General features: G+C 35.1%; 1 protein-coding gene across 16 annotated transcripts in view; it reads right to left on the reverse strand.

Moving 5' to 3' along the window:
- The window catches only part of RAVER2 (ribonucleoprotein, PTB binding 2), a 169460-nt gene that overhangs the window by 47905 nt on the left and 98251 nt on the right, over positions 1-23304 (reverse strand). For 6 of the 16 annotated variants that reach the window (XM_081486561.1, XM_081486562.1, XM_081486568.1 and 3 more), the window contains 5 exons: positions 13688-13770; positions 10772-10876; positions 10512-10623; positions 8276-8547; positions 597-708 (listed from right to left, as the gene is read on the reverse strand). In XM_081486561.1, coding sequence (XP_081342687.1) covers positions 597-708; positions 8276-8547; positions 10512-10623; positions 10772-10876; positions 13688-13770 — 684 coding nt within the window. Of the gene's footprint in view, positions 1-596; positions 709-8275; positions 8548-10511; positions 10624-10771; positions 10877-13687; positions 13774-23304 lie in introns of all 16 variants that reach the window. The other 10 variants (XM_081486556.1, XM_081486558.1, XM_081486569.1 and 7 more) reach the window with 5 other exon arrangements.

Genomic DNA, 23304 nt, shown 5'->3' on the forward strand with positions numbered 1-23304 from the left:
CACTTTCCAATTTTTCACTATTGAAAACCAATGCCGCAGTGAGTATCTTAGTGCCTAGAAAACAACACATTTGTGACTTTTTGCTTAAAACTATATTTGAATTAATAGTTTTAATTTACTAATTGAAGGCATGAGGAGGTCCTCTAAAAATGTAAATGAGAATTCCACTTCTGCCAATTATTAGTAACTAATATATTGGGGGTATTTAGCAAATACCCCCAATATATTAGATAATACAGAAGATTGACCTTCATATTTTAGAAATATGATTCTATATGTATTATAAAGAATTACAGCACTGCCAAATAATTCCTTTATCCAATTATTTTCAATCACGATTCCATTATAATTCATAGCAATTCAATAAACATATGCTTAAGAAAATACTACAAAAGATGTTTTCCTTAAATAAAATAGAATGCACTTTAAAAGCTTTAATTTAATTATTCTTTCAATTTAAGGGCTAAGGTCATAACTTATACTTCAGCTGGTCAACAGGCATTATTTGCTTTCATTAAATTAAAAATTAAAGTAAAACTCATTATGAAAAGTATTCAATAGAACTCCAAAATACTAATAGTGAGCTTCTCACTTACATGATAAGCACACACTGGGCAACACACTTGCCAAGTTCAAGTATGGATTTTTACTGAGCCGAATTTCTTTTGGTGGCTCTCCCAAGAGTGAAGTCTGATTCTTAGAGGCAACCTATTTATCAAAAAATGAGAGTGAGTATTTAATGAGAGGTAAAAGAAAATTAAAATGCAGAAAGTGTAGAGAAATACTTATTCCTCAATAAATGTGTTTTAGCGTAACAAAAATTTGTGAAACAATGTTTAAAGCTATAAATTTATGAAATATTTATGGATACTGATTAAAATGATCACATTTCACCTGCTACTACTTTTCCAATTAGTTTTTTAAAAAACCATTCTAGAACCATAGAACTTTAGAACTGAAAGAGAACTAAAGGTTATCTTGTATAACCTTCTCATTTGAATCAGGAGAGAATTCATGCTCATAAGAAGAAACAAATCCCATACCTTATTTCTAGATCCCACAAGTTGCAACTAAGACCCAGTGCAGCCAAATAAATAAATATAAATATTTTTTAAAATTACAAAATATTGCTGAAAGAAACTAAAGACATAAATAAAAGAACATCCTATTTTCAAGTATTAGAAGACATAATATTGTTAAAATTTCAATACAAACCAAAGTGATCTACAATTCAATATAACTCCTATCAAAACTCTAACTTTTGTGGGCAGAAATAGAAAATTCTATCCTAAAATTGACATGAAATATCAAGGGACTCCAAACAGTAAAAAAGATGAACGAGAATGGCGGGCTCATACTTCTTAAATTTTGAACTTATTACACAGCTGTAGTAATTGCAATAGCATGATACTGGCATAAAGACAGACATATAAACCAAAGGAATAGGATAGCGGGCCCAGAAACAAATTACTGCATGTATGATAAAATGATTTTCCATGAGTGTCAAAACTATACAATGAGGCAGTCTTTTCAACAAAAATGGGAAAACTGGATATCCACATAAAAGAATGAAGTGTACCTTCACCAAACACCATATACAAAAATTAACTCAAAATGGATCAAAGACCTTAACTGTAAGAGCTAAACTAAATATCTTAAAAGAAAAACTTAAGTAAAAAGCTTCATAATACTAGATTTGTCAACCATTTCTTGGAGATGATCCCAAAAACAGAAGCCCCCCTCCCCAAAAAAAGACCATATGTTGGGCCACAAAACAAATCTTAACAAATTTAAGAGTACTGAAATCATATCAAGGGTTGTTCTGGCTACAATGGTAGTCTAAGAGGAAAACTGGAAAATTCAGAGATACGTAAAAATGAAATAACATACTCTTGAACAACCAATAAGCCAAAGAAGAAATCAAAGGAGACATTGAAAGGTACCTTGAGACAAATGAAAATGGAAACACCACTATCAAAACTTATGGAATGCAGAAAAAGCAGCTTTAAAGAGAAGTTTATGGCAATAAATGTCTACATGAAGAAAAAAGAAAGATCTCAGAGAAACAATCTAAATTTACACCTCAAGTTACTAGTAAAAGAACAAACTAAGCTCAAAATTAGCAGAAAAAGGAAATAATAAAGATTAGAACAGAAACAAATGAAACAGCGCTGCAAAGACAGATCAATGAAACTAAGTGCAGGTGTTTTAAAAAGATAAACAAAATAGACAAATTTGGCTACACTAACCAAGAGAAAGAGGGGACTCAAGTAAATGTCATTGACCCTTGAACAACAAGAGTTTGAACTGTGCAAGTCCACACGTGGATTTCTTAAAAGCAAACATAATACCTGTATTTTCATTTTACAGATCTTTGAATTAACTAAGTATGGGGAAGTTTCTGTTCAATTAGAGATCACATGTGTAATCAAAAAGGGTCCCTGCGGGAACTTCCCTGGTGGTCCAGTGGTCAACAATCTATCTGCCAATGCAGGGGACACGGGTTCAATCCCTGGTCCAGGAACTAAGATCCCACATGCTGTGGGGCAACTAAGTTCATACACCACAACTACTGAGCCTGCATGCCACAACTACTCAGCTTACATGCCCTAGAGCCCGTGCTTAGCCACAAGAGGAGCTCCCACAATGAGAAGCTTGCATACTGCAACCAGAGAGTAGCCCCTGCTCACCACAACTAGAGAAAGCCCGTGCACAGCAACAGAGACCCAGCACAACCAAACATTTTTGTAAAATAAATAAAATATATTTTTTAATTAAAAAAAAATGAGTCCTGATTCTATCCAAACTGTTTCAGTTACATGGATATTTGAGTGCTTGGGTGTCAGTACTCCTAACCGCTTTGTTGTTTAAGGGTCAACTGCAATTACAAATGGAAGAGGAGACATTACAACTACAGATACCACAGAAATACAAAGGATCATAAGCGATTATTATCAACAAATACATGCCAACCAACAGGGCAACCTAAGAGGAAGAATGGACAAATTTCTAGAAACATACAAGCTACCAAGACTGAATCAAGAAGAAACAGAAAATATGAACAGACCAATAATGCGTAAGGAGTAATCAAATATCTGACAACAATGAAAAGCCCAGGACCAAGTGGTTTCACTGGTGAATTGCACCAAAGATTTAAAGAAGAATTAACATCAATCCTTCTGAAACTCTTCCCAAAAATTGAAGAGGAAGGAATACCTCCTAACCTATTTTATGAGGCCAGCATTGCTCTCAAACCAAAGCTAGACAAAAACATTACAAGAAAAGAAAAACACAGGCCAATATCCCTGATGAACACAGATACAAAAATCCTCAACACAGTACTAGCAGTCCTAAATGAAATACTAGCAATCTGAATTAAACAACATATTAAAAGGACTGTACACCATGATCAAGTGAGATTTATCCCTGGGATGCAACAATGGTTCAACACAGGCTAATCAATAAATGTGATACACCATATAAACATAATAAAGGATAAAATCATATGACTGTCTTAATAGATACAAAAAATACACTGGACAAAATTCACATCATTTCATGATCAAAACTCTGAACAAATTGAGCATAGAGAAATCTATATACCTCAACATAATAAAAGCTACATATAAAGGACAACCCCACAGTTAACATGATAGCTTTTCCTCTAAGATCAGGAGCATGACAAGGATGCCCACTTTTACTACTTTTAGTCACCACAGTATTAGAAGTCCTAGCCAGAATAATTTTGCAAGAAAAAGGAAATAAAAGGCATCTAAATCAAAAAGGAAGAAATTAAACCATCTCTGTTGGCATCCATCGCATTTCTACATACTAACAATGAGCTATTCAAAAAGAAATTATGAAAACAATCCTAGTTATAATACCACCAAAAAGAGTAAAATACTTTGGAGTAAATTTAGCCAAGGAGGTGAAAGATCTATAAACTGCAAACTGTATGACTCTGATGAAAGAAATTGAAAGTTACACAAATAAATGGAAAGATATCTTGGATTTATAGATTGGAAGAATTAATATTGTTTAAATGCCCAGATGGCCCAAAGTGATCTACAGATTCAAAGCAATCCCTGTCAAGATTTCAATGGCACTTTTCACAGAAATAGAACAAACAATCCTAAAATTTATGTGGAACTTCAAAAGATCCGGAATAGCCAACACAATCTTGAGGAAAAATTCAAAGCTGGAGGGATCACGCTTCCTGGTTCCAAACTATATTACAAAACTATAGTCAACAAAACAGTATGGTACATGCATAAAAGCAGACATACTGATCTACTGAAAAAATAGAGCCCAGAAATAAAGCCATATATATGTGGTCAACTAACATTTGAAATGGGTACCAAGAACAAACATGGGTAAAGGACACTCTCTTTAATAAATGGTGTTGGGAAAAACTACATGTCGATATGGAAAAAAATAACTGGATCCTGATCTTACACAATACACAAAAATGTACTCAAACTAGATTAAAGACTTAAAAATAAGACCTGAATCCATAAAACTACAAGAAAATATAGAGGAAAAGCTACTTGACATTGGTCTTAGTAATCATTTTTTGATATCATTTTATGGTACCAAAGTATAGACAACTAAAGCAGAACTAAGCAAGCGTTAAAAAGCTAAACCAGCATACTAGTCCATGGGGTTGCAGAGTCAGACATGAATTAGTGACTGAACAACAAAAAACTAAAGAGTTTCTCTACAGCAAAGGAAACAAGATTAAAAGGCAACCTATGGAACAGGAGAACATATTTTCAAACCATATACAGGAACTCAATAGCAAAGAAAAAAAATAACCTAACTAAAATATGGCAAAGAATCTGAATAGACATTCTCGCAAAGAAGATATACAGGTGACCAATATGCATATGAAGAGGCTTTTAACATCACTAATCACTGGAGAAATGCAAATTCAAAACCACAATGAGAGACAATGTTGGTGAGGATGTGGAGAAACCGAAACCCTCATGCTTTGAGGGTGGAAACATAAAATGGTACAGCTGCTGTGGAAAACAGAATGGCAGTTCCTCAAAAAATTAGAAAAGATCTTGATGCTGGGAAAGATTGAAGGCAGGAGGAGAAGTGATGACGGAGGATGAGATGGCTGGATGGCATCGCTGACTCGGACACGAGTTTGAGCAAGCTCTGGGAGTTGGTGATGGACAGGGAAGTTTGGTGTGCTGCAGTCCATGGGGTCACCAAGGGTCAGACACAACTGAATGAATGAACTGAACTGATGTTCCATGTGATTCTCCTAATTCCACTTCTGGATAAATACTCTAAAGAACTGAAAACAGAGACTCAAACAGATATTTATATACTAATGTTCATAGCAGCATTATTCACAAGAGCCTACTGACGTTGAAACTGAAACTCCAGTACTTTGGACACCTGATGCGAAGATCTGACTCATTTGAAAAGACCCTGATGCTGGGAAAGACTGAAGGTGAGAGAAGAAGGGGTGACAGAGAATGAGATGGATGGATGGCACGTCAATGGACGTGGGTTTGAGTAAACTCCGGGAGTTGGTGGTGGACAGGGAGGCCTGGCGTGCTGCAGTCCATGGGGTCACAGAGAGTCAGACGTGACTGAGCGACTGAACTGAACTGAAAGATGGAAACAATCCAAATGTCCATCAATAAATGAATGGATAAACAAAATGTAGTATATAAGTACAACGGAATACTAGTCAACCTTTAAAATAAGGAAATTCCAATACAATACATGCTACAACATGGATGACCACTGAAGAGTAATGTCGTCATCAGTCTTGTATCATTCCAATTACACTGGGTACCTAGAATAGTCAAATTCTGGGACAGAAAGTAAACAGTGCTTACTGGGGGCTGGGGAGAAGGGAAAATGGGAGAGTTGGTGAATGGGTACAGAGCTGCAATACGGCATGATGAGAAAGTTCCGGAGATGGATAGTAGCAATAGTTGTAAAACAATGTGAATGTACTTAAAGCCACTGAGTTGTACATTTAAAATTCAGATCTCACCCCTACCTCTCTGCATTAAATTCTCAGGGCTGAGGAAGATAAGAGTCCAACCCTCGACACCTAGAGCGGTGATTCTGACAGAAAGACAGAATCAAGAATCACTCATCAACATAATGTAAAAGATGCGGGTCTAAAACTCTGCATCCAAGTTTAACCAACAGTTTAACAAAGTCCAAAATCTTGCTACATAATTAGAAAACGTATTTTGAAATTACCTGGTCCAAGCAAGCTCCTATTGTCAGGAGAGAAGAATCACTTCTACAACAGTATGTACAGGTGTTCACCAAGGTCTGCATAATTGCCTTCAGTGATACGACATTCATATCTTTGTGAAAGTCTGAACTTTTTCTTTGTTTTAAAACTTCAATTGTTCTGTGTTATATTAAGCCTAAATTGGCTTTATTGTTTGTCATACTTATGAGACTAATTCTGCCCACTAAAGAAACATAAAATACTATGTGACTAGACTAGTCTGTGAATTTTATTTTTTAAATGTCAAATAAAATGACAGCTGGTCAACCCTTGCCAAGTTCCATGTATCTATTTCCCTCAATTCTTCATCATGGGACTTGTTTACTAGGCTCTGCCCTACTTCAGCTGTCTACCAGATACACTTTCACTTGCCCATTATATGAATCATCTCAAGTCCAGTTTTTCTAAAGACCCTAGTGCACAGATCCCAAGCCTTTGGGATCTAATGTCTGATGCACTGTGGTGGAGCTGATGTAATAACAGAGATACAGTGCACAATAAATGTAACGCACTTGGATCATCTCAAAACCACCCCCACTCCCCCTATCCATGGAAAAAACTGTGTTCCATGAAACCAGTCCCTGGTACCAGAAAGGTTAGGGACTGCTGTCCTAGTGCTTTCCATGCATTAAAAAGTCTGTGCAAAAAGAAACAGAATATTTATATATGAGTTTTATTTAACTTCCCTCAATAACTTAAGCAATAATTCGTGCAAATAAATATTTAAAATTCTTCATTCTATGAAGAACCACCTTAGCTTTCTCAATGGACAATTATAGGTATTCTATCTATACCTCCTGTCATGACTAGGTGACAACAAAACCTCTTACAAAGTCAATATTATCATTTTGAGATTTGAATACAGCCAACTACAAGAATTTTTTCCCTCACGTGTCACTTCTAAATCAAACAGTATATTTTGTTGCTGTTTAGTCGCTCTTTGTGACCCCCATGGACTGCAGAATGCCAGGCTTCCCTGTCCTTCACCATCTCCTGAAGTTTGCTCAAAATGGTATTTTAAGATACAAATAAAAAAATTAAATTAAATCTACTTTATTCTACCTACCAATTATAATATTTACAAATGTCAGTGGTTTATGAACCAATAAATTTTGGGTAAAACCCTCCAGAATTAAAACTAAGATTAGATTCTTTTGAACAAACCAGAGATTAATAACTAGCTTTGAAATCTTTCAGATAAACTAGAATTTATTCTACTTTTAAATATTAAAATAATACTTAATTAGCTATAAGAATATATATTTTAGAAATAACATTGTATTTTAAAGAACAGCATTATCATTTACTAAGAAATTCTTATAAAGAATATTATATAATTGGATAAGTACTAATGGTACTCCTATGCTTTCCTAAACTACAAAATTTTGAACTTATATTACTTTATATTTGAAAATTATGCCAACTCAAGGATTTTAGAAGAGCAAACACAGGAATAAAGAATTCATATTTAAATATTTTATAATGACAGATTTAAAAAACATTTTATACATTTATTTTATTTACAAACTGGCAAGTAATTAAGCAGAATCCCAAACATCATTTGGCATAACTTATCAAAAGATACATTTTTGTTTATAATAATAGATTTTTTAAAGGGTCCAATATTTTCTTCTTTTGAGAAGCAAATGTACTCTATGAAAACAGCATGTCATTGACATAGGAATTATGTAGTTTGTAATCAACATTTATATATTTTAAATATATTAATAGCTTCCTTTGAAATACAAAAATAGTTCAGATTACTTGATACTTCATAAATTATACCACCTGTAAAATAACCAAAAAATTAAATACTCTAGAATTAGAATCATTTAAGATACAATTAAAAAGGAATATATACATATTCCTTGGTAGTATACACACACATGTAGTATACATATATATACTTCATGTATATACACGTTGCATTTATACGTATGTGTATGCATGCATGCACACACTCTCTCTTACACACACACACACACACACACAGAGTTTTCTTACCCCTGAACTTATCTCCAGGCCTTTTGGCTGACTTTGTTGTTGCTTATGATGACCTGTGAGCAAGCCTCCAGCAGTAAGGTTTGGAAAGCTCTGAAGATAAGTCTGTGACCCTGAGAAATTTCCTTCTGCCATCCCCACCAAGGCTGGCTGTTTCTCCTGAGTGCTCCCATGCCCTGGTCCAGCTTGTCCAGCAATGTGCTGATTTGGAAGGAATGGTAACATGCCCATGCCAGTTGTTATAGTTGTTTGGGTTGGAATCAAATTAGATGCTGCTGTGAATCATAAATGCAAAAAATTTTGGTTAGATGAGGCTTATTCACAATAGTCCTTTTGATTTTATCAAGTTTTGGGCAAAATGTGCAGAAACGTATTTTTTAATCTATTAGAGAATAGTTAAATTTAAAAGGTGAGGTTAAAGGTTGTAAATTAGCAGCATCCTGTATGGAAAAACAAAAACCTTTAATAGTAATCATGCTTTTCCTATTTCAGCAACTTTCAGTATAATTTCAAGGATACTATACTCTTTCATTCCAAGTTTTAGTTGTACACTTTAGAAGTTGACAGCAAAATCTATGTACTTTTTTGCATTTAAGTTATATCTGTGCCTTTTTTTAAAAAAATGCCCAGTCACTGTAATTTGCCAGCTTCTGTGTTTGAAGGGAATAATTAAATAAGCCATCGGTTTAAAAAATTCTCTGACAGTCAAAAATTATTAAAGTTACATTAACCCAATAATTATATTTAGTCACCTGACTTGTACCAACTCATGAGTCAAATACACTGTCTCCTCCCAGCTCCTGAATTCAACATCTTTGCATGGGTAACCTGAAATCAGCCTTGGTTGGACTGTTTACAAACAAAAGTCCACAGACACTACAAATCAAGATTTTTTTTTTTTAACTCAGAGAGTTGGTTTTTAAACATCAGCACACCACTGGTTAAAAAACATCAATATTTGTGAATGGATAAGCACCAAATGAAAGTTTAATACATGAAAGTTTAACATGTTTATTTACAAGGATTAACAAGAAATTCTGAAAGGAATAGAAGTTTTAATAGGAAAACTCTGAATCATTCCATTTTTAAAAAATCTATAGGTCAAAGCTAAATGAAAAGAACTAGTGTTGATAACTATTGTAATTAAATCAAAGTTATACTTTAAAAATTCTCTAAACAAATTTCTTACTTTTAGTACTTAATATTTGGAGATAGATTCTTAGTTCTATTTTTGAGCAATATATTTACTTGCACACTTCGAATTTTCAGTGTTCTTAAAGCAGCAGTGCTAAAGCAATTGGCTAATTATTTAACCCAACATAAATAATAAATATCTGCATAAGCTTTTAAGCATACAAAATTTAATTTTTAGGACTCATCACACCATAAAAATTTCTATACCTGTCTGTATACTGGTTTAACTTTTGCCCAGTCAATTTCAATAGCCTGAATTGATCATTTAACTATTTTACTTGGCTTCATGTACAAGAGGTTCAATATGCTACCCATATTTAATTGACTTATAAAAAAAATCACTCGTGATGGCTTTTCTCTTTTTTTTTCCCCCCTCAGCGCGCTCACTTTAAACAAATTTCAGTGAAACTTCAAACTGAAAATGCCTTTCAAAATCACACTCAAGTAAGAAATCTTGGTATACTACCATGCTGATATTCCAAAAAGAAAAATAATTGTTCTGTTTAAATTTGTCATATTTTAGAAGTACCTAGTACACATTATTTTTTTCTGCTACTATGTTGGAGTTCACATTTTAAAAATTATACAAATAATCAAACTTTACATTTACAATTACCAGATATTTCTTAATAATCAAACTTTAAATTTATAATTACCAGATATTTCTTAATAAAAGCTAACAGTTTCTTCATCCAGGCAAAAGTTAAATGGATCACTCTGTAATGTGCTGTCAGCCCAGTGGGCAGCATGTCAGTCTCAATGCATCCATGTCTTTGCCTCATGCTGCTATGAATCATCATCTAATATTAAAGCATATCCAACAGAGAAAGTCTTATCTTGGCATGGAAGCAAGTCCATCAATACATAACTTATCAATAGTATTCTAATGTTAAAAATAGAAAAGCCAGGAGGGCTCTTGAAACTTTAAATGATTGAAAATACTCAAATCTGACCTTCCTGTAAATACAAGTAGAATACAGGTACACTATCTTTAAATCTCAAATCTGACTGTTTACTGACGTCTCAGCAAATACACATCATTTACTTTTATGTGCTTCTCCAAGATGGCCCAACTCTGTTTTCAATGGAAGCGGTGACCCTATCCCTATGGCAGTCTGAAGTACCATAGCTGGGGGTTCTCCAAGTAAGCCCGGTTTCTGCAAAAGAAAAAAGAATTTTGCTCGTGGCAGCAAGATATAACCTAAAAAAAAAACTATACATGTGAAAATTCATAAACCACCTGAACAACAGCCTGACTACAGAAAAGGGGTGAACTCATTTCAAAACAAAAAATTCCATACTTACATTATTAGTATGTATATTCTCAAACTTCATTAACTGTTGCTGAGCCAGTGGTACATGAGAAAGATTCTGAAGAAATAAATTAGAAGTATTACCCATAAGTGAGCTCTGTGAAAATGACAAAACATTAAGTTAGCTTAATTTTGAAGAGGTAATTGTTGTGTAACCCAATTCATTTTAAAGTTGAATTCCCCCGTTGATCTGAGCACAAGCAATAGCTTCTTATCCTACTTTCCAATTATAGGCAACACTAATTAATTCTTTCAGTAACATACAAGATGTGACCATGCAGTCATGAAACTAACTCAACATTTCGTCCTTCTTTTCTTACATCCTTTCTCCCTTTTCCTCACTCCCTTCTGGCTTTGATTTCAGTATCTTTCAATCATTTATTTGCTCATTTTATTCATTCAACAAAAATTTATTCAGCACTTCTATATGCCAGGCACTGTGCTACATGGAGAGGGAAACAATATGATCTGCCCTCATGGCTCTTATAGTCCCCTGAGGAAGAGAGACATTAATTGATTATAAAAATATACAATTAATAATGGCGATGCATGCATGAAGGAAAAATACATGGAGTGATGAGAACAAAGGGTGGTGGAACTTGATTTAGACTCATAAATTCAAGGAAGATTTCCCTGAGCAACTAACTCATGCACAGAGATCTGAAGGCTGCAGAGAAATAACTAAGGTGAAGTCTGAGGGAATGAGGTGGTGTTGGGATGGGAACAATTTCAAGCAGGAGGAACAGCAGGAGCAAAGACCTAAGGAGAAGAGAATCAAGTCCTTCAAGGACCAAAAGCAGTTCACTATAGCTGGGACAGGGACACCTAAGGCACATGAGAGGCAGGGGAAGCCAGCTTGGACAGGCCCTCAAGGCCATATCAAGCAGTTTGGTCTTTGTATTAGTCACTCAGTTGTGTCTAACTCTTTGCGACCCCACAGACTGTAGTCTCCCAGGCTCCTCTGTCCATGGGATTCTCCAGGCAAGAATACTGGAGTAGTTTGCCATGCCCTTCTACAGGGGATCTTCCAGACCCAGGGATTGAGCCCGGGTCTTCTGCATTATAGGTGGATTCTTTACCATCTGAGCCACCAAGAAAGTCTTCTTTCAGTCTTTATTTTAAATTTTTGGTCTTTAAAGTAAAATGAGTATTGTCAAACTCTGTACTCTTCTCCCATATCACTTTAAACCTACTGTAATTAAATGTTTGTTTTCTCTATTTGCTGCAATTCTATAAGAACAAGGACTGTGAATATTTTGTACAATGCTATAGCATAAATGGCTAGCAGAGTGTCTAGTACATGTTGAGTAAATGAATGACTAATATATAAGGTCCTATAGACCTTAGATTCTTAGATTCTAAGAATAAAAAATAAATAATAGGCCTTTCCCTTAAAAAGTTGGGTTTAGCCACATGATTCAACAATCCCACTCCTAGACATATACCCTAAGGAAACCAAAACTAAAAAAAACACATGTATCCCAGTGTTGATTGCAGCACTATTTACAATAGCTAGAACATGGATGCAACCTAGATGTCCACTGACAGATGAATAGATAAAAAAACTGTGCTACATATACACACACACACACACACACACACATATATATATATATAATGGAATACTACTCAGCCATAAAAAGGAACACCTTTGAGTCAGTTCTGATGAGATGGACAAACCTAGAGCCCATTATACAGAGTGAAGTAAGTCAGAAACAGAAATATAAATATTGTATACTGATGCCTAAATATGGAATCTAAAAAGATGGTACTGATGAAATTATTTGGAGGGCAGCAATGGAGAAACAGACATAGAGAACAGACCTATGGACCGGGGTGGGGAGGGGAGGAGGGAGAGGGTGAGATGTATGGAGAGAGTAACGTGGAAACTTATAATACCATATGCAAAGTAGATAGGCAATGGGAATTTGCTGTATGATTCAGGGAAATCATACAAGGGCTCTGTGACAACCTAGAAGGGTGGGATGGGGAGGGAGAAGGGAGGCAGGTTCAGGAGGGAGGGGACATGGGTGTACCTATGGCTGATTCTTGTTAACATACGACAGAAAACCACAAAATTCTGTAAAGCAATTATCCTTCAATTAAAAAAATAAATTTTAAAAAAGTTGGGTTTAGGAACAGACATTCATTTATTCAACCTACAACAACCATCTATTTCATACTAATATTAGGTTTGATTTGTAATTATGCTTCTATATAGATAGAGCCTTAAAGAGCACCTGAAATTAGTAGGTAATAGTTATCTCCAATATTATGGATATTTATGTACACAAACATATTTAGAATACTTATCTGAAAAAGGTAAGAAAAATATTTTTCACTCATATATAAATTATCTTTATAACACTGATTTTTTAAATTAATTTATTTAAATTGAAGGCTAATTACTTTACATTATTGTAGTGGTTTTTGCCATACATTGACATGAATCAGCCATGGGTGTACATGTGTTCCCCATCCTGAACCCCCCTCCCACCTCCCTCCCCATCCCATCCCTCAGGGTCATCCCAGTGCACCAGCCCTGAGCACCCTGTCTCATGCATAACACTGATTAAATTTTAAGAACAGAGTTATTGTTCATTTATTTTTCTTTCTGTAAGTTTTTGGGTTAAAACCATATAAGACTTGCTTTGAGCTACTGATTTATTTCTAGAAAAATACACCACAAAATATCTCTTCACTTCTTAATGCCCTACAAATAGGAATCAATAAATATATAAGCTATGCTGCTTTGATTATGTTCTGTTTTTATGTAGGCACATTTATTACTAAGAACTTCATTTAAAAACAAAATACTCATTTAATTCCTTGAGAACTTTGTGTTAAGAACAAACAAAATATTCACTCCAAATTTTTGATGTTTCAATACTCAATGCTATTTATATACCTGATGTGCTTTATTCAAATGTAAAAATGCAGGGGAGATGGATGGATTCATCAGATGTGGCAAGCTGTGAGGTGTTCCAAGAACTGCTTTAAGAAAATAAAAGCAAAAATTTATCTTTATGTTATATATATATAAATGGAATTAAAAATAAAACAAATCCAAAAAGGGTAGATGAATATTACTTAACACATTTAACATATTCACTGGAAGTTCAATGATATACTAATCTTGTCATTGTACAAAAAGTGACAGGCTTCTTTCCTTGTCATTCAACTCTAGAATTTAAAATTCCAATACCTTCTGTCTCAGTGCAAAACACCAAACCTAGTCTTTCTCTTTAGCACTTAGTGCAGTAGCAGCAGCAGTAAATAGAATACTAATTAAACCCATGTTATCTGCTGAGTGTTTCTGTCAGTTTTTCTGGGTATTTTGGCAGAGGGTCAGGATGGGAGGGGAAGGAAAATATACAACCCTGTTGTTAAAGCTTATAATCCAATTGAGAAGAGAACACATTATTTTAATAGGTACAGTTAAACAATACTTCATAAGAAAAAAGAAACAATACTGTACATAGTTGATAAATAAATGATAGCCATGCTTTTTATCGAGTTTGTCTAAGAGTACAAATACCAGAGTATGTATCAGAAGAGACATTTTAAGAATAGACAATATACAGACAAAAAGACTCATGAGATAAAAAATAGATTTAAGTAATCATAATATAAAGTTAATTAGAATTATAGAACGTCAAGATTAGAAAGTACTTCAAAAAGCATGTAATCCGATGATGAAACATATTTGAAATTTATACATAACATCACTACAAATTCACTCTATGATTTAAAAACTTTGTTTCAAATTTTTGTTACTCATTGAGGCAGATCATTACATCTTTGGAAAACTGACCACTAGAAAGTACTTTCTGTAGAATAAACCAGTTTCCTGATGGGTGATGGGAAAATTAGGATCATCAGAGTAAGTTGCTTATTAAGGAAAATACTGTTTATTAGAAAAGAAGGGTAATGATGGTCATTTCATAAATAGAAAGGGATAAAAGGGATGCAACAATCATGTCTGTGCACCTAACAAAGCTTCAAAATATAGAAAGCAAAAATTTATAGAACTGAAAGGAAAAGGAGACAAATCCACAGTTATGATAAGAGGTTTCAATACCTTCTCCCCTCATTTTTCAGTCACTGCATTTCGTTAAAAAACATTAAAATTTTTTTCACAGCTTTTAGTGAATCTAGTACTTCCCAGTTTAAAACAGTAACAACCAGAATTAAAATGCTCTGAAAATGTTCACAGTCTCACATCTAGCTGCCTTTACTCTTAGATCTTGGCTAGGTCTCCCATTCAGCCTCTTCCTCCCCTCAATAACTGATAGCATGTTGTTGCTTTTTAGTTGTTCAATCATGTCAAACTCTGCAACACCATGGAATGTAGCCCACCGGGCTCCTCTATCCGTGGGATTTCTCAGGCAAAATATTGGAGTGGGTTGCCATTTCCTTCTCCAGGGGATCTTCCTGACCCAGGAATCAAGCCTGGGTAGGGTTTGATCTGTCCATGGGGTCATAAAGAGTCAGATAAAACTGAGCAACTGAGTGTGCATAATTCATCATGATAACAGACCAAAAGTAAAAAGGCCACACTAATGATATCAACAAATGGAGAAAAGCAGTAGATAAATTCTAGAAATTATTATGATACAATTTCTCAGCAATATAAGAATAAGTTCCCAGCTTGGAAAAAAAATCCGTAAATTGGCAGGTACTACTATAGGAGTTGATTTCATGTTTCTTTATTTCACCAAACAGCTTCTGCCTAGCCAATAAACTGCTTTTTTTTCCTTAAAAAAAAAAATATATATATATAGCTAATATAATGCTTAATAATAAAAGAATGAATGCTTTTTCTGTAAGGTCAGGAAGAAGGCAAGGATGTCCACTCTCAAAAGTTCAACGCACAAATTTTCCTGAGATTTCTAACAACTGCAGTAAAGCAAGAAAAATAAAAGGTATACATACTGTAAAGGAAGAAGTAAAACTTCTTGTAGATGACATGACAGTCTATACAAAAAAATCCTAAGGGCAAAATCTGCTAGAAATAAAAAGCAAGTCTGCATGACACAAGATAAACATACAAAATCAGCTGTACTAGTATATGCTACCAACAAGCAATAGGAAATCAAAATTTAGAAAGTAAAACTATTTAAAATAGTATCAAGAATATAGAAAGAATACAGCAACAAAAAGAAACACAACTCTGTTTAAAAACAGGCAAAGAACTTGATTAAGCATTTCTCCAAAGATGACATAAAAACAGACAATAAGCACAAGAAAAGATGCTCAACATAATCAGTCATTAGGAAAACTCAAAACTATGATGAGTTGCCAGTTTATTCCCATTTGGATGGCTAAAATAATAAAAGCAGAAAGTAACAAAAGTCTATGAAGATATGGAGAAACTGGAACCTTTGTACACTGCTTTGGAAATGTAAAATGGTGCAGCCACTGTGGAGACAGCTTGCCAGGTCCTCAACAAATTAGAGAATATGCACATGATCCACCAATTCTAGCTCTAGGTATATAACCTCAAAAGAACTGAAAACGGATGTTCAAATACTTGTACATGAACATTCATAGACAACACTCTTCATAATAGTCAAAAGGTGAAAACAACTCAAATGGTCCATCTATGATGAATGAATAAACAAACTGTGACATATGCATACAATGGAGTATCATTTAGCCACAAAAAGGAATGAAGAACTCATATATATATTACAGCACTCAAAAACATCATGCTAAGTGAAAGAAGCCAGACACACAGTGACTTTTGTTTATATGAAACATCCATAATAAACAAAAGTGTAAAGACAGAAAGCAGATGGGTTGTTGCCAGGGCCTAGGCAGAGGGAAAATAGGGCGGCTGCTGCTGCTGCTGCTGCTGCTGCTAAGTCGCTTCAGTCGTGTCCGACTCTGTGCGACCCCATAGACGGCAGCCCACCAGGCTCTGCCGTCCCTAGGATTCTCCAGGCAAGAATACTGGAGTGGGTTGCCATTTCCTTCTCCAGTGCATGAAAGGGAAAAGTGAAAGTGAAGTCGCTCAGTCGTGTCTGACTCTTAGCGACCCCATGGACTGTAGCCCACCAGGCTCCTCCGTCCATGGGATTTTCCAGGCAAGAGTACTGGAGTGGGGTGCCATTGCCTTCTCCGAAAATAGGGCAGTAACTGTTTAATGGGTACAGATTTTATTTTGAGGTAATGAAAATGTTTTGAAAGCTAGAGTTTGTGATTATACAACATTGTGAATGTACCAAATGTCACTGAACTACTGACTTTAAAATGATTAATTTCATGTTATGTGACTTCTGCCTCAAAATTACAATAAAAAACAATATCAAGGAATATGAAATACCAAGGGTAAATCTGAAAAAATGTGTGTCAGATTTACACCCTGAAAACTATAAAACATTGTTGATAAAAAAAAAGAAGACCTAAATAAATGGAGAGATATATTTATGACAAATTGTTGTCAATTCTGCACAAATCAGCATGCAGATTCAACACAATTCCAAATTCCCAGCAGACAGTTTTCACAGAAGTTGATAGCTGATTCTAAACTTTATATGCAGATACAAAGGACCTAGGATAGACAAAACAAATAGAAAAAGAATAGAGTTGGAGCACTTATACTTACTATTTTCAGGACTTACTATAAAACTATCAAGACAATGCAGTATTGGTATAAAGACAGACATTTAGATCAATAGAATAGAACAGGGGGTCCAGAAACAGACCCTTATGTATACAGTCAATTGATTTTTGAAAAAAGTGTCAAGAAATTCAATGAAAAAGGATAATCTTTTTTAACAAATTATGCTAGAACAACTGTAAAAAATATTAACCTGGACCTTTACCTCATATTTTAAATAACAATTAACTTGAAATCATTCATAAACCTAAACTTAAGAGGTAAAATTATAAAACTTCTTGAAGAAAACATAGGAGGACATTTTTGTTATCTTGAATTTGGCAAAGATGCTTTAAACATGACATAAGAAATATGAATTATAAAACAAAAAAATATAATAAACAGGACATTGTCAAAATAAGCAATTTTGTTCTTCAAAAGATATTAAGAAAATAAAAGGACAACCTACAGAGTGGCTGCAAACCCAAATATATCCAATAAAGGACTTGTATCTAGAATAAAGAACCCTAACAACTTAAGAAGATAAACAATTTTAAAATGTACAAAATATTTCAAAAGATATATTAACTAAGGAGATATAAAGATGATAAATTAGTACATTAAAAGATGTTCAAAACCATGTGTCAAAAGGGATATTCAAATTGAAACCACAATAAGATATAAACCAAACAGAAAGGCTAAAATTAAAGGGTCAGTATGTCAAATGTCAGTGAGGACATTAGTGAAGTACAGCCTTGGACACTGATGGTGAGAATGTAAATTGGTCAGAAAACACATTAGAAAACAAGTGGGAGACTTCCCTGGTGGTCCAGTGGTTAAGACTCTACTCCCAATGCAGACTGCCCAGGTTCTATCCTGATTAGGGCACTAGGTCCCACGTGCCACAACTAAAGATCCTGCATGCTGCAACAAAGACTGAAAATCCCATGTGCCACAACTAAAACCCAGGGCAGCCAAATAAAGAAATAAAAGCAAATGTCCAGAGCAATTTTATCTGTAACGACCCCAAACAGGAAATAACCCCATGTTCAACAAATCAATGAAAGTGCAAACTGTGGAATAGAATACTGCTCAGTGTTAAAAAGGAAAAAAAAACTAGTGATAGCATGAAGCAACATGGATGAATCTCAAAATAATAAGCTGAGGGAAAGAAGTCATACAGTACATACTGTTTGACTCCATTTATATAAATTTCTAGAAAATACAAACTTTAGTGACAAGAAAGCAAATCAGTAGTTTCCTGGGGAAGAGGAGAAGGGTGGGTTACAAAGAGGCAAAAGGAAAGTTTTGAGAGTAATGAATATCTTCGTTGTTTTGATTATGATGATAGTTTCACGGGTCATATAAATGGCAAAGCTTACCAATTTGTACAATTTAAATCTGTGCAGATGACTGTGCCTCAATTACACCTCAATAAAGCATGGTGAAAGTGAGAAGAGAGTGAAAAAGGTGGCTTAAAACTCAACATTCAAAAAACTAAGATCATGGCATCTAGTCCCATCACTTCATGGCAAACAGATTGGGAAACAAGGAAACAGTGACAGACTTTATTTTCTTGGGCTCCAAAATCACTGCAGATGGTGACTGTAGCCATGAAATTAAAAGACGCTTGCCCCTTGGACGAAAAGCTATGACAAACCTAGACAGTGTATTAAAAAGCAGAGACATTACTTTGCCAACAAAGGTCCGTCTAGTCAAAGCTGTGGTTTTTCCAGTAGTCATGTATGGATGTGAGAGTTGGACTATAAAGAAGGCTGAGCGCTGAAGAATTGATGTTTTTGAACTGTGGTGTTGCAGAAGACTTTTGAGAGTTCCTTGGACTATAAGGAGATCCAACCAGTCCATCCGAAAGGAAATCAGTCCTGAATATTCACTGGAAGGACTGATGCTGAAGCTGAAGCTCCAAGACTTTGGCCACCTGATGCGAAGAACTGACTAATTAGAAAAGACCCTGAAGCTGGGAAAGATTGAAGGCAGGAGGAGAGGGGGATGACAGAGGACAAGATGGTTGGATGGCATCACTGACTCGATGGACATGAGTTTGAGTAAGTTCCAGGAGTTGGAGGTGGACAAGGGAGGCTGGCGTGTTGCAGTCCATGGGATCGCGAAGAGTCAGACACGACTGAACAACTGAACTGAACTGAAAGCTGCTAAAACTACAATTTAGACTATAAGTTCAAGTTCAGTTCAGTCGCTCAGTCATGTCCGACTCTTTGAGACCCCATGAATTGCAGCATGCCAGGCCTCCCTGTCCATCACCAACTCCCGGAGTCTACCCAAACCCATGTCCATCGAGCCAGTGATGCCATCCAACCATCTCATCCTCTGTCGTCCCCTTCTCCTCCTGCCCCCAATCCTACCCAGCATTAGGGTCTTTTCCCATGAGTCAACTCTTCGCATGAGGTGGCCAAACTATTGGAGTTTCAGCTTCAACATCGTTATACTGCATTTTTTAAGGTAGTTCAAAGGTCTCGATTGAAAAGAAAAGAGCAGTATGTGGCTCAAGTAACATAAAGTGGGTGTGGGAGGAAAATCAACCTGATGGTTGTGCACCGATTAGATTACAGAAAAGAAGACAGACAAGAAAGGTAGTTAAAAATTTACCGACTAGATCATATATAACCAGGTATGTATAAGTCATGCAACAGAGGTAAAGGAAGGAGTTTAATCAATAAACAATATTTAAGTACTTTTTACTCTAAATAGCAGGTCTGTCTAGGTGCCTGAGATGAACAAAACAGATAAATCTTTGCCTTTATGGAGCCTTCTCTGTTCCAGTGGAAGAAAAGGCAATAAACAAGTAAATATGTGTCAGTTACCTGGAAAAAAAATGATACAATGAGCAAGAAGTAAGGCAAGGGTTTAAATACAAATATATCATATTTTGTTCCAGGTCACTCCAGTAAAGTGATTACCGCAGTAAAATAAGTCACACAATTTTTTTTTTGTTTCCTGGTACATATAAAAAAGTTATGTTTATGCTACACATCAAAAACAATATATATACACCTCAGTTTTAAAATGCTAACCATCATCTGACAAAGCAGTGTTGCCACAAACCTGCAATATTTTAAAAAAACACAGTATCTGTGAAGCACAATAAAATGAGGCACACTTGTATATATATATATGTATCCTACAATATAAGGATAATCTCTGAGAATTATGACCCTTTGTAACTATTTTAGTTTGCTCAGAGGCCTCTGTGAAGACTTTAGGTTATAATAAGGAATATAGTTAAGATATAGTAATAAACACAGTAAGGAAAAAACAAATGAAACTTATTGATTAACAAGATAGTTTGTCTTTCCTGAACACCAACAAACCTGCCACACATTCTCCAGAAGCTTTGCATGTGTTCAAGTAAAGTATTTAACCCTCTTCCCTTCCCATTCTAAATACAGCAAAAGTTACAAGTGTAATACTGAAATATCCTTCTGAAAATTGTAAAAGAATCACTAAAGTGAAAAAGTATAATCTCATATGGTCATATACCAACCTGAGGAGAAAAGTAGAGGGGGAGAATACATATCCTTAGATAAAAAGAAGAGAAAAAGATAGTTATGGGGAGAAGTTACTAAAGATAGCCCAAGTGTGAACTATTACTTTCTAATAGACCCACAAGTGTAATATACTTCTTTAAACACTGATACAATCTTGGACTGTATTAATAGAAATATAATGCTGTAGGAAGGAAATCCCACTGCATTCTGTGGTGCTTAGAACCCATTGACAGGATAAATTTGTCTGTGTATGCCATTCTGCAGGGCAACCCAGATAACGTACCTAGGAGAGGAAAACTTGCTGGGAGCTCTGGAGAGCATATCCTATGACCTGTTGTGGAAAGTCAAGTACAGAACTATAGTTTGTGAAGAAGTAGAAGAGGTGTATAAAGCAAACTATACTCAGTATTTTGTAATAACCTAAGGGAAAAGAATCTGAAATAAATAGATACACATGCATAACTGAATCACTTTGCTGTATATCTGAAACTAACACAACACTGTAAATCAACTATACTTGAATAAAAAAGTAAAATTAAAACAAATAAGATAGTTCTAAAAAGAGATTGCTATTTATGTTTTCATCTTAAAATATAAAAATATTTAATCAACTCTTAATATATGGGTTGACAAAGGTACATTTATGTAATTGACATGTAAGTGATACGTATACTGTATATATTGGGGTTCCACTAAAAATATACATTACTGATAGAATGCACAGCCAAAAAATAAACAAAAGGAGACCACTGGTCTGCAGAACAGAAAACAAAGAAAATCAAAGATGACTACAGTTTCATGATAGTTATCTCCAAACATTAGAAGGCTATTCTTATGGAAGAAGGATAGATTTATTCTATGTTTCTTCATAGGAAGAACTAGAATAAGCAGCTAAAAGTGATAAAAATTACCTTCTAATATAAGAAAAAACCTAGTAATTAAATTTGTCAAACCAGGGAATAGCAGCCTTGCAAATAATGAGCTGCTTATGCTTTGAGTAGTCAAGACATAAAAAGGATATCTCTATACCATTAAAACTGTAGGAGGTTAAAGTTTTATCTTTAAAGTCTCATTTAACTCAGATGACCATTTTATCTACTACTGTAGACAAGAACCCCTTTGAAGAAATAGAATAGCCATCATAGTCAACAAAAGAGTCCAAAATGCAGTACTTGGATGTAATCTCAAAAATGACAGAATGATCTCTGTTCCTTTCCAAGGTAAATCATTCAATATCACAGTAATCCAAGTTTATGCTCCAACCAGTAATGCTGAAGAAGCTGAAATTGAACGGTTCTATAAAAATCTACAAGACCTTCTAGAACTAATACCCAAAAAAGATGTCATTTTCATTATAGGGGAATGGAATGCAAAAGTAGGAAATCAAGAAACACCTGGAGTAACAGGCAAATTTGGCCTTGGAGTACAGAATGAAGCAGGGCAAAGGCTAGCAGAGTTTTGCCAAGAAAACGCACTGGTCATAGGAAACACCCTCTTCCAACAACACAAGAGCAGACTACACATGGACATCACTAGATGGTCAATACCGAAATCATATTGATTATAGTCTTTGCAATCACAGATGGAGAAGCTCTATACAGTCAGCAAAATCAAGACTGGGAGCTGACTATGACTCAGATCACGAACCCCTTATTGCCAAATTCAGACTTAAATTGAAAGTAGGGAAAACCATTAGACCATTCAGGTATAATCTAAACCAAATCCCTTATGATTATACAGTGGAAGTGAGAAATAGATTCAAGGGACTAGATCTGATAGACAGAGTGCCTGAAGAACTATGGACGGAGGTTCGTGACATTGTACAGGAGGCAGGGATCAAGACTATCCCCAAGAAAAAGAAATGAAAAAAGGCAAAATGGTTGTCCAAGGAGGCCTTACAAACAACTGAGAAAAGAAGAGAAGTGAAAGTCAAAGGAGAAAAGGAAAGATATACTCATTTGAATGCAGAGTTCCAAAGAATAACAAAGAGAGATAAGAAAGCCTTTCTCAGTGACCAGTGCAAAGAAATAGAGGAAAACAACAGAATGGGAAAGACTAGAGATCTCTTCAAGAAAATCAGAGATACCAAGGGAACATTTCATGCAAAGATGGGCTAGATAAAGGACAGAAATGGTATGGACCTAACAGAAGCAGGAAATATTAAGAAGAGGTGGCAAGAATACACAGAAGAACTGTACAAAAAAGATCTTCACGACCCAGATAATCACGATGGTGTGAACACTCACCTAGAGCCAGACATTCTGGAATGTGAAGTCAAGTGGGCTTTAGGAAGCATCACTATGAACAAAGTTAGTGGAGGTGATGGAATTCCAGTTGAGCTATTTCAAATCCTAAAAGATGATGCTATGGAAGTGCTGCACTCAATAGGCCAGCAAA

This window comes from Giraffa tippelskirchi, chromosome 5, assembly GCF_054371585.1.
Source record: "Giraffa tippelskirchi isolate mGirTip1 chromosome 5, T2T-mGirTip1v1.2.pri, whole genome shotgun sequence".
NCBI lineage: Eukaryota > Metazoa > Chordata > Mammalia > Artiodactyla > Giraffidae > Giraffa > Giraffa tippelskirchi.